Source organism: Passer montanus, unplaced genomic scaffold (assembly GCF_014805655.1).
Source record: "Passer montanus isolate IOZ18808 unplaced genomic scaffold, ASM1480565v1 scaffold108, whole genome shotgun sequence".
NCBI classification, from domain to species: domain Eukaryota; kingdom Metazoa; phylum Chordata; class Aves; order Passeriformes; family Passeridae; genus Passer; species Passer montanus.
In genome coordinates, this window is record NW_024357392.1 from 882,184 (window position 1) to 894,211 (window position 12,028).

General features: G+C 44.8%; 2 protein-coding genes across 8 annotated transcripts in view; one reads left to right on the forward strand and one right to left on the reverse strand.

Moving 5' to 3' along the window:
- BBS12 (Bardet-Biedl syndrome 12) overlaps positions 1 to 12,028 on the reverse strand; it is a 74,969-nt gene that overhangs the window by 13,336 nt on the left and 49,605 nt on the right. For 5 of the 7 annotated variants that reach the window (XR_005629035.1, XR_005629034.1, XM_039722436.1 and 2 more), the window contains 2 exons: positions 6,407 to 6,534; positions 1,779 to 1,885 (listed from right to left, as the gene is read on the reverse strand). The gene's annotated coding sequence lies outside the window, so the exon portion shown is untranslated. Of the gene's footprint in view, positions 1 to 45; positions 345 to 1,262; positions 1,354 to 1,778; positions 1,886 to 6,406; positions 6,535 to 12,028 lie in introns of those variants that run through there. The other 2 variants (XM_039722425.1, XM_039722445.1) reach the window with 2 other exon arrangements.
- On the forward strand, positions 1,418 to 5,792 carry LOC120508660 (caltractin). The gene is made up of 5 exons (XM_039722473.1): positions 1,418 to 1,561; positions 2,796 to 2,951; positions 3,854 to 3,982; positions 4,082 to 4,219; positions 4,454 to 5,792. Exons 1-5 carry the CDS (start codon positions 1,559 to 1,561, stop codon positions 4,541 to 4,543), a joined length of 516 nt encoding a protein of 171 aa, XP_039578407.1. The 5' UTR covers positions 1,418 to 1,558; the 3' UTR covers positions 4,544 to 5,792.

Here is a 12,028-nt window from a genome sequence, read left to right on the forward strand (position 1 = left end):
GCACACCAGAGCACAAATCACCAAAAAAATAATGTATCAGTCTACCCCTGAGCACAGCTTTCTTCCACATAAAGCTTTCCTCCTGTGCGCTTATTACGAGAAATCAATGGGCAGAGTGCTGAAATGGGGCACTGTTAGAACACCACGGAATTGTTTCTGGCTGGCTGATAGTAAGGAGCTGTTAATTCCCACGGTTCCTTACACTCCCGGCAGTAGAGGCTGAACTACCACCTCCTCCTGCCCTGATGTCTGGAATTTCAGTTATTTGCCTTACTTAGGGCAAAAGTTCATTAGAGCAGAATGGACAAATTACACGCCAAACTCAAGAGCTCTGTGCGGCTCCTTCCTGGTAACAACAGTCATGCCATGCTGAATTTAACCTTCAACTCTGGAAAAACATATTTTACTCCAAATCCTGTTTAGATGCCACTTTTTCATAACTTACAAACTGCCGAGATTTAAAGTTCTGATCGACTATTCATTCTTAACACAGCAAAAAGGAATCTGTCCCTCAAAATCTCTTCCATGCCATGGTCCCGTGGCAGAAGACATGGATCAAAATAAAGCTCCCTTTTTGAATAATGAAATATACACATGAAGAATTGAGAACCCTGAGTCCTGTATCTCTTATGCTCAGATTCAAATCACAGAATGGTCTGGGTGGGAAGGGACCTTAAAGACCATCCAGTTTCAAGCCCCCTGCCACGGGCGGGATCATCTTCCACCAGACCAGGTTGCTCAGAGCCACATCCAACCTGGCCTTGGCCACTTCCAGGGATGGGGCATCCACAGCTTCTCTGGGCAACCTGTTCCAGCCCGTCATCCTCCTCACAACATTTTCTTCCTAATATCCAATCCAAATCGACTATCTGTCAGTCTGAACCCATCTCCCCTTGTCCCATCACTATATGCCCTTGCGAATAGTCCTGCCCCGTCTAAGTTCCCTTCAGGTACCGGAATTTATTCACATAATTTATCCCAGCTCCCTAAAGGCCCCTTTGCGTAGCTACTGCAAATCCAAAAAGCTTTTTTTTTTTTTCCTTTCTTTTTTTTTTTTTTTCTTTTTCCCATCCCTCACAGCGAAAGTCCACTTGAATATTATGTCGCAGTACTGCTAGGGAGAGGAAGCGCGTCCCGGCCCGCCTGCTCCACACGGCCACGGGGAAGCCGCCCGGAGCGGACACACCGGAACTGCATTGGCGGCAGCCTGGCCGCTTCCTGCGGCCCGGAGGGTGCCCGGCGGGCCGGCGCGGGTGTCTCACCGGAGGGGCCGCGCTCCCGGCGCTCCCCTGGACGCGGAGTTGCCTGGACACGGCCGCCGCTCCCTCAGGCTCCCCGCGGGCCGGCCCGCCCTCGCGCTCCCTCAGCTGTCCCTCACGGGCACGCTGCGCTGTGATTGGCCGGCGCCGCGAGGGGGGCGGCTCCCCGCGCTCGTTCCGCCCGCTCATTGGCCGGCTGGGCGGCGCGTGCCGGTTGCGCGCGGCGGTGCGGAGCTCCCGTCCCGGCCCGGCCCGGCCCGTTCCGTCCGGTGCCAGCCCGGAGCGGCATTCCCGGCCGGATGGTGAGCGCGCTCTCCCCGCCGCGGGCTCCCTTCCCACCGCCGCCTCCCCCGAGCCCCTCCGCCCCCTCCCGCCCACACCGTGCCTTGTGCAAACCCCCTTGAGGTTCCACCCCTGCCCAGGCCGTCGCCGCTGCCCGGTTGCCTCGCACAGCGCACCCCACTCCAGCGGGAAAAAACACGCCCGGAAAAAAACACCGGGATTCGCGAAATACGTCACCTGCTCTCGGCGTGCCTGGTTCTTCTTGGCACGGCTCACAGAGCTCCGCATCGCTCGGGCCCCCGCAGCGTTGTCGGAATGGCAGCGGCCAGGCCCAGAGGTGGAACCTGAAAGGGATTTGCAGAAGTCGGATGTGAAATAAATGAGCAATAAGTCTCCGTGGCCAGGAAAAGGTCTCGTGTGGCTTCTTCCCAGAGCAGCATATCAAGAGTAAAAGTCTGATACGTGTGCTAGTAGCAGAGGGAGGTCAGGGGTGAGCCAGGCAAATGGCTTTGCAGTCCAACCTGGGAGGGACAAATCACGTTGGAACACGAAATTTTATTAACAGATAGAAGAAAATGGAATATTCTGTGTTAGAAGAGAGATCCCAGCCCTAAAACGTTAACATTTCAGCAGAGGCAAATCAAATCACTGGTCAGCAGTAACTAGGTAACAAATTCCTTGTGCTTGTTTTATTTACTTCTATAAAGCCGAGCCTCTTGGAGCTGGGGGTGGCAGCGACTGCCTTTCCTCCACCATTCTGTGCAGATTCAAGGCTGCAGGACGAAAATCTGTCTGCTGCCGATTTAAAACCAAAACTATACCAGAGGAAGGTGTTTTCCCCTGCTTTATGGACGGGGTGGAAGACACCCTATACTGCACTGGCTTACACCAGAGGCAGGAAAGGTCTTGGAAGTGTCCTGAATAATGATGCACCAGCTCAGCACAAGTAGATTAGTTCTCCTTATGAGACAGATTGTGTGCTGATCTCACTGCTCCCACTGTTTTTTTGCCATTGTTCCTTGAACTGATAATATTTCAGTTTAAAACAGAAAACAGGTCCAAATCCTCCTTCCCCGGCAACAAAATTTGTTTTTTTCTATCTACAGTAACCTAAGGAAATTAACATAGAGACTCAGTGTCTACCACTTGCAGCAAGGAATGTCTCTCACCTGCTGTCATTTATGATTAAGTGTATTTGAAATTCTCCCAGGAAGGTGCTGTTTCTTATCTGTTCTCTCCCTTCACTTTCTGAAGGCATCCAACTATAGAAAACCTGGCTTAGGTACAGCCCAGAGGAAGAAAAGTGGCTTGAAACCTGAACTTACAGAAGAGCAAAAGCAGGAGATCAGAGAAGCTTTTGATTTGTTTGACACTGACGGATCTGGAAGCATCGACATAAAAGAACTGAAGGTTTTAAAACTTTTTTTTCTTTTTCCTCTGAGGTGAAAATATCTTTGATCTCAAAATTATAGCTGCTTTTTCTGTTTGTCCAACCCTATTTTAAAACAGTTTTGGAGTACAAAGAAGAGTAATGGTTTGCTGTCATGACTGAATTTGGGGTGCACTCTGCATGTAATGCATGAAGCAGACAGGCTTCTCTCCTATGTTGCTATTTAAATCTGACAGCTTTGAATTAGAGAGCATTAGAGAAACTAAACAGTTTCAGGTTTCGTGACTAAGGTGCTTGTTCCTGGGAAGTGGACTTGTGTTGTTCTGGGATGAGCAGCAGAGTATCAAATATTACTTCACCTGAGAACTAAACACAGATTGTGCACGCACTCAGGAAAGTTACAACCGTATTTGCATATATGTAATCCAAAAATTACCTGGTTTTTAATTTAAAAAAGAACAAAACAGAGATCTGAGTTGTGTTTCAGTTACGAGTCAGGCAGTGTCTGTGCACTTGCACACATGCAGTAGTACAAGGAGGAAGAGATTCTCAGTTGTCTCCCTGTGATTTTATGTGTTTGATTTTTTTGTAAGCATGAACACTTTATATTTAGTTATCTCCTTTACCTATCTCCTTGATTTCTCACATACACTCTGCTCAATTTCTGCATCTGTAACCTGAAAACATAAGTTACCTATGCCTGATACAAACTATGGATTTCCACTACCATATAAGAAAAACAACACCTTAAGAATATCAAACCTACACTATTATTGCTCAGCAAGATGAAAGAATAGGTGTTTTCATGGCAGTGAGTTGTGACTAGAGTTCTGGACAAGGAAATAAAACAGGCTTTAGCTCAGCTCTTACACCAAAATTCTGGTAGCCTCCTAACAGAATTGGTTTTGCTATTTTGGCACAGGTAGCAATGCGTGCCTTAGGCTTTGAGCCAAAGAAGGAAGAGATTAAGAAGATGATAGCAGACATTGACAAGGAAGGGAGTGGCACCATCAACTTTGAAGACTTTTTGGCCATGATGACACAAAAAATGGTAAGAATTCTTAGGAGAAATTCTTGTGGCAGCATAAGAGAAAGGAACATCTCAGTGTCAGAGGTTTTCTGATTAACATATGCTTTACTCTTGGTTTAGAGTGAAAAGGATTCAAAAGAAGAAATCCTGAAAGCTTTCAGATTATTTGATGATGATGGCACAGGAAAAATTTCATTCAAAAACTTGAAAAGGGTTGCCAAGGAGCTGGGAGAAAATTTAACAGATGAAGAACTTCAGGTAAATTCTGATTTGCCAGAGCTTTTCTAACAGGCACAGACCATTCCTGTAGCTCCTAGGGACTGGGTGGGAATTTCATCCTATACCAAAAGGGCTGAGAGATCAGAAATATGAAAAGAGTCAAATACATAGTTGTTTTCACATGATGTGATTCTGATTTATTGTTGTTTTAATGAGTGGAATGTCTTGTGTTTAGAGTCCAGTGCCTGATCAAATGTACACTGTGTTTTGTAGGAAATGATTGATGAAGCTGATCGAGATGGAGATGGGGAAGTAAGCGAGCAAGAATTTTTGAGAATCATGAAGAAAACTAGCTTATACTAATATTTGTTGCCTTGCTATACTGCTGGTCCAAAAGATAACCTGGAAAAGGTTTAAAAACTGGGCTTGTGCCTCCTGCATGTTTTCTCCATGTGAACAAAGTCTGAAAGGGCAGATTTTTTGGTTTATTTCTCTTTTTCAACAAAAATAATTGGGGAAGGAGGGCTGCAGTACCCAAGACTGCCAAAATGAGATACTGCAGAAGTCAAAGAAGATACTGCAAGGCAGGATCCCTTCCCCTCTACCATAACAACTTCCCTGATTGCCATTTTGGATAAAAAACACTGTGTTTTACTATTTAACTAAAAAATATTCATTTGAGATGAGAAGATGCCCACTGCTGTTGGGAAAGGCTACTTTGCCTTTCCTAAGGCTACTGATTGAAGGGACAAGCACAGTATTTTTTATTCCTTTGAAGGTTTTTTAAGTTATCTTTTGGTATTTGTCTCCTGTTGTTTATTTCCATGAAAGACTCTAAAATTAATTGTATATTTGTCTGTATTTCTGTATGAAAAACTGTTTTCCTATGGCAAGTTGTTTTTGGATGTAATGGAAAGCAAATGTAGGTTTGGTTCTTCCTTTGGAGCTGTGTGCCATCCATACATGTTCTTGTGTTTATCTGATCACCTGAAACCAGAATGAAACTTGAATGTAACCTGCTTGGGTGACCAAAGTTTATTGTTTATAACCAGGCAACACCTTGTGCCATTGTTCTTACTCCCCAGACATCACAGAGCTGCTGTTACTCCAGGATTTCAGGTACCTAAAAAGTTCAGTTCCATGCTGCAGTAGAGTAAATTTTGTCTTGCTGACAGTTACACTGCAGAGAGGATTTGCATCTGAAGTGAAAAAGTAGCTCACCATGACAGACATCTGTGGAGCTCTGCATATGTTTAAATCCACGCAGTCCAATTTTGCACATCACAGGTTTTGGGGTGTTTCTTGTAGGAGTACCTTCATTTTCTTCAGTGTTTCTTTCATATACTGTCAATGCAGGACTTACTGGAGAGCCACATTTCCCTCTGAATTCTAGAGCAGTGACACACAGCCTGCTATCTGATTATGTTGCTCTGCAGGAGGGTTTATCCTTTGTAGACAATCAGCTTCAAAACCTTCAAATCCTGTAAAGCTCCAGAGGCCTGAGAAGTCCCCCTGTTAACATGGTGGCTGTAGATGTAATCTGTAGTACTGCAAGTGTTTTAAAATGTCTTACCTTTGTATAAGTGTGAAATAAAACTGTTTTGCAAATTAAGAAGTTTTTGTGCTTATTCTCTTTTTTTCCTTAATTATTTTAAAGTCTTAAATGGTTCACCAAGCACATTTTCACTTTCATTTATCTCTTCTTTCTAAGAGAGGAATTCTTAGGTGCAGTAGTCTGTCACGTAATTCCTCTTCCACTCTGCTGATTAAAAGTTACTAGTACTAACCACATATATTCAGAAAGGGAAATTTGAAGTTCTAGTTGATTATGGGGAATCCCAGAGCCTATTAGAGTGACTGTACTTTTTTTTATGTTGCCACAGGAAGAGACTGATGACTGTGGTTTACCTATGATGCATGTCACTTCTCGCTTCCTGTTCTAATCCCATTATCTGCCCTGAAGGTAGGAAAAAGCCACACAATCATCCCTGCCATATGTACTACAATGGTGAAATGTTATTTCTGGCTTGCCCATTAATCTCTGAAGTCTGGAATGTCAAGCAGTGTCTGGATGAGCACAAAACTTGCAAGTGTTAACAAGTGTCTCAAGGTGCTTTATTTTGCAAGACAGTGAAGGAAATCATCCCCTTTTCAGCCTGGCAGCTGGCTGTGAACGCATCCTTTGCATCCCTCCTCTCCTTATGCTGACACCAAGTGGGTCCTTACCTGGCACCTGCAGATTCCCCTCAGCTGGCTGCAATTCAGGCATTCATTGTGTGCACCCAGCTGAGATCCTCCCTCTGCACCATCAGCAAAGCCTGGTTTTCACTCTGAGTGTTCATTCTGGGCAGACACTGCACAGAAAGGAAAGTGGAACTGCAGTTTGTGTCTGGCAAACATCTACATTTCAAAGCATTGGTAAGGCCAATAAACAGCTGCTTGGGAGATAATATTGCAAATGTCTTCTCATGAGATATGTTTTGAACTGAAAAAGTACCAGGCTTTTAATAAAATACAAAATAGTTCAAGAGGAAAAAATTGCTTAAAAAGTTATATTCCAAAATATGACAATTGTATGGCAATTTTAATCTCCCATGTGCAGCTTCTAACTTCTGCATCATCTCTCAGGCCACAGTACAGTCCCACAGTCCTGCCAGTCCCACACTAAGGCAAATCTTCAGCTGGCTTTAGGGAAAAAAGACCCAAGGAACTGCCAAGGAGTGCTGTGTTCTCACTTCATTAGGTGTGAGTTTATTTTCAGAGCAATAAGCACAGGATCAGCTTCTAACAGCAGAAGAAAAAAGGCTTCTTTTCAGGTACACCTAATCTTGGCATTTAAAAGAGGATGGGGGGGAGCAACACAGGAAACATTTGTGTACATTCACATGCCAGGAGTCTTACTAACAGAGCCCAAATAGTTCCATAAACTGATGAGGCATTTAATATTAAAATATTTAAATTGGTCATTTACAGTTTTGAAGACTCTCGCATCCAGCAAACTGCCTGGTGAAGTCACACTAAGCATTTGAAACGTTCAATATTAACTCCTTGGAAACCTCCTCGCCGAGTTAAATAAATTAAATATTGCCATACTACAGCTGCTTTTAAATGCCCCTATGATAGCATAAGTGGATTTGGAGCAGGGCTCAGGGCAGCAAACTGCTCCGTCTAGAGGCTGAGATGAGCCCCTAGAGGGCATCCAGTTACTGACGTGTGAGGTGCGTGAGGCTTTGATGCTTCTTTGCCTCCGCTGTGGCTTTCAGTGAGGAGGGAATGCAGGCACACAAACATCATCCAGACTGGGCTTGAAATACGTGGTTGAATACAGAATTATTTTCTCTGAAAGGAAGAACGCAAGGCTTCTCTCACAACCCATGTGCAAAATGCTGTAATTATTAGTCAGTTGTTCAAAGCTAAACCCCCAAACCACACTTTCTGAAACTCCCACTCTGTATCAATAATTTCAGGCACTCTCTCAGGAGAGCAGAGAACTCAACTTGCCTTTCACACAGTCCCCCCGAGTGCTCTGACCACTCTGTAGAGTTCTTTTCTCTCTTTGGGAATACTGCTATCAAATGGAACCACTTCCAGCTGAGAGACAGAGCCAGGCTTGCTGCAGGATGCTTGTGGCCCTCCCTGGGGATGTGGGAAAGCTGGAATCATGGCCTAGCTTCGAGTCAACAGGAACAAGGATTTGACAATTAGACTCTAGTCCCCAAGGTGAGTGTGTTGACCTTTAGGGATGTGGCATAACTCCAATGGCCTTGTGGGGACCCAAACCTATAGCTCGTGAACTCTTTGCAGCCCTGGATGCCACTAATTGCAGAACCTGAAATTGCTCAAGGTGGTTTTTTTTGCCTTTTTTTTTTTTTTTTTTGCTTGTCTGAATTGTATTCAATACAGAAAATATTAACAAAGCAAACTGTAAAGCCTGGGCTGCAAAGGTGTAAAATTCCCATGCTCTCAAGGCCACTTTATTTCCTCTGAAATCCTCGGACTGGTTCTAGCAGTGACATAAGTTTCACTATGAAATGAACCCCCCACATTAAATAAAGCCATAAAAACCAGGTTTCCATAGGAAGCAAATGGAACAGCTAACCTAGCACATTTCCAACATTATTTTGGACCACTCTCTACCCAAAAACATAGCTTAGTGCAATGAAACAAAACCAACATAATTCACACATCTATGCTATTGTGTGAAATTGCTTCCTAGTATTGTTCCTTCTCCACCTCAATACAGAGAAAACAGATACATACTTTCCTCTAAATTGTTTCAGACATCCAAATGAGAAGTACTATAAAAACTCTAAACATCAAGGAAAAAGTGACCGCAAACATTGTAGATTGAAGGTATTTCAGTTAAAAAAGCAACATTTAAGCAGCTTCTAAAAACATGGTATTAGATCATCTCAGTGTAAGTTTTAAGTCTGTGCTTCTCATGTTTCCTCTTTAGAGAACTTAGGACATGATTGGCCAAGAAATCCACAGAAGCATGGCTTCCACAAATCTTTTGAATGTTTTGTTTAAATCAGTCCATAATACAGTTGTGAGGTTGAACAGAATTGCTGCAGAATAGCTCCTTTTGGAAAGGACATAATTTTAACAAAGTTTTTAGGGTTTGTTTGGGTTTTTTTCCTATCGGGTTAACTAAATTATTGGTGAAGTTATTGATGTTAGTTGTGGAATGACAGGTACCTTTTGCAGAAGTAAAAAGAGATTTTTGCCCAGATGAAAAAAATCCATGTCAGTGAAGGTACAGTCCATCTAAAGCAGAAATCAGGCAAAACAGGTGCTAAAACTGCTACTAATTATTTTCTCTAAGCAGACTATTACCATGCTTGAGACTAGTGTTCAGTAAACATATCCCTTTACATGGCTCTTTCTCATCCTCCTCCTTAACATTAGGAACCAATAAAGTACTCATCAAAATGGCCAAGAGGTTTGAATATTATTTCTTCTTGTGCTGTGAAATATATATAAATATTTTTTGTTGAATCCTGATAAACTGGGCCACTGTCTGGCTGGGCTAAATGCTTCAGCTCATTCTGTAGAAAACAACTCTATTATTGCCAATGGCATTAAAAATAGCAATATTACAAATCCAAGAGAAAATGTGAGTTGAAAATGCTTATGTATCACAATTAAAGGAGTTTTTCAGGAAATGAAAGAGCTTTTTGAAGGCGGGAGGGAAGAAACAGGTACTTTTATTCTTCCTACTATCAACCCAAGATGCAACAGATGAATTAACAGGATATTATTTATTGTGTGGGGATTTTTGTGCTGAGATTCAGAATTCTCCCGGCTCTCAAATGCCTGCAATGCTGTGACTCACTGAGTCAAGGTCTAGGATGGTGCAATCCTGACCCCCTCCTGCCAAGGGCTCAGCATCCTCTATTCCCATTGCCTGCAGCGGGACTAAAGCGGTGCTTAAGCACTTCTGCAAAACTGGGCCTTAGACAATGGAGGCTTTAGGTATGGGCTTCCTATTTCCTGCGGTGGATTTGTGTAGGTGGCCTCGTTACCAGAAATCCATACTCCTACACAGCAACTTCTGACTGTGTTTCTGCAGAAATGACTATGATGAAAGGAATGAAATATTTTGCAAATAAAAATCATCTGTTTGTTTCTCCAAACCAGTTGGGGTATCTCCTGCTGGCGATCAATTTCTTCTCTTGTGTGGCAAAATTAGGAATGGGGTGGAAAACAAAAGGATTAAGGTTTGCAAGGGCACCGTGGCTTGGGCTGCTGCACACACAGAGAAGGGAGAGCCCGTCTGAACTGTCCTCTGCCCATCGCTGGCAGCTGAGTCACTGGCCCAGCCTGCAGAGCTTCTTGCTGCTGCATTTTGCAGCCAGGAAAATCCCACATCCTCCCAGTGGGTGTAGGAAACGCAGCTACAACCTCTGGATGCATGGGCACCAAAAACAAAGGGGAGACTGTGGTGCGGGCGGTGGCTGCGGGCTCAGGGCCAGCGTGCCCGGACCTTGCCGACAGCATCCCGGGGAGCTGCGAGCAGAGCCCGGGCCAGCACTGCCTGCCCACAGCCCCACTGCTTTGCCAAGCCCCACACTGCAAGGTGTGTGACCCACAGGGACATGCCAGGGCCACCAGCAAACGGCCTCTGCCGTCCCACCTCATCCTGTCTCCCTGCTTTTTGGCGAGGAGCGCGTCACACCTTGCCCTTCCTGGTCTTGCCCAGCCAAGGCTGTTTGCCTTCAAGCACAGGGAAGTCTCGGCTCTTGCCGGGCTGTTGTGGCCAGCACAGCCCTCGTGGCTCCAGCGAGTGTCACCAGAGGTGCTGCTCTCACCTCCCACCCATCTCCATCCCAGTTTTATTCCATGATTGCAGAGCTGGGTGGATTCAGCCAGGGCAGCTTCAAATTCCGATTTTCCAGTACTGGCTGAATACTGCCAACGCTGGTTCAGATGATGGCTCTGCAAGCATCCTGCTGGGAGAGCAACCAAAGACATGGCTCACGGATCCATCTTGTTTCCTGCCATGTGTTCCCTGTGGCACTTGCCAAGCTCATGTTGAGGGTGATGTTATTCTGAGAAGACCGCAAGCATCCTGGGTCAGGCAGCCAATGCCTGGCTCTCCAACCTAGGGCTGGGTATTGCTCTTGGGAAAGGAAACACAGGAACAGACCAGCATGGGTTTGCCCAGCTGTCTGGGCAGTTGCTCCAGACAAAAGCTCTTTTGAGAAGCTGCTCCTGTAAAGGGGACAAGAAGAGACCTGACATCCCTAAGTGTGTGCTTCCACACTGAGGTGGCAACCAGAGAGCTCTGCTGGCACTGGGAAAGGTTGCCTTATGAAAGCAATCAAACAGCCTCAATCAGCCCCGGGCAGTACAATCCCTCCCACCCCAAATCTCCAATGGCTTATAGGCCACTTGGCTCACAACTGGCATCAGTGCCCCTGTGCTTTCTGTTTAGCCACCTGAAACTTCTCCTAGGAAGGTTAAGCAGCAAGACTGTGCAGAAAATAAAGGAGAGGAAACTTCTTCTGACATCCATTCCCTGTCACATTTGTTCCATGCCCATATTGACCAAAACACAGGAAAGGACAGGCAGGAGAAAATAGCTACATGTCAAGGGAAAAACAAACCAGCCTTTCCTAGCTCGGTCTAGGCATGCATCCATTTACCAGACCAAGTGCTTTTGGCCAGCCTGATGGGCAGGCCAGAGCCTGCCTCTGTAATCTATGCCAACAAGGGAGGAACAAGACCCCACAACTCCTCTACCATGACTCGGTAGCCACTGGCATGTTTTAACCAACATTTTCTTCTGAGGAGGTATCACAGGTTGGCTCCATCATGGGCCTGGTTACACCACAGGTGCTCCCTTTACTGGGTTCAGCATTTCCCTTTTCACCCAAACTACTTTATAGTGATAATTCAGAGATCTATCATGGCCATCTGGGACATTTCTAAATATCTACAGCTGCATTCTTGGGCTGAATTTCCTTCTACATGTTGGAGTCAGAATGAATTTACATCAAGGAATTGCAGCTGAGCTGCAGCCTCATTGTCCTGGAGTTCAAAAGTTTAAGGTGGCTTTTGAATAGCACCTACAAATGTCAAGGTGGCAGATTAATTACCTTTAAGACACAAAACTATTTGTTGTTAAGAGTGAAGCACTGATTCAAACTGAAGTTAGGTATTTAATGGAAAATGAGTCTAGAACAGTAATTATTTGTGGCATTGTTGCCACCCTGAAACTTTCACAGTTCAAAAGGTGGCATAAGCCTTAGACAAAAAGAAATCATTTCACACTTATTTCAGCAGTTTCCATTGAGAGACTGGCTTGTTCAAGGCCCCATCTCTTTAAAAACATTGCATCAACCT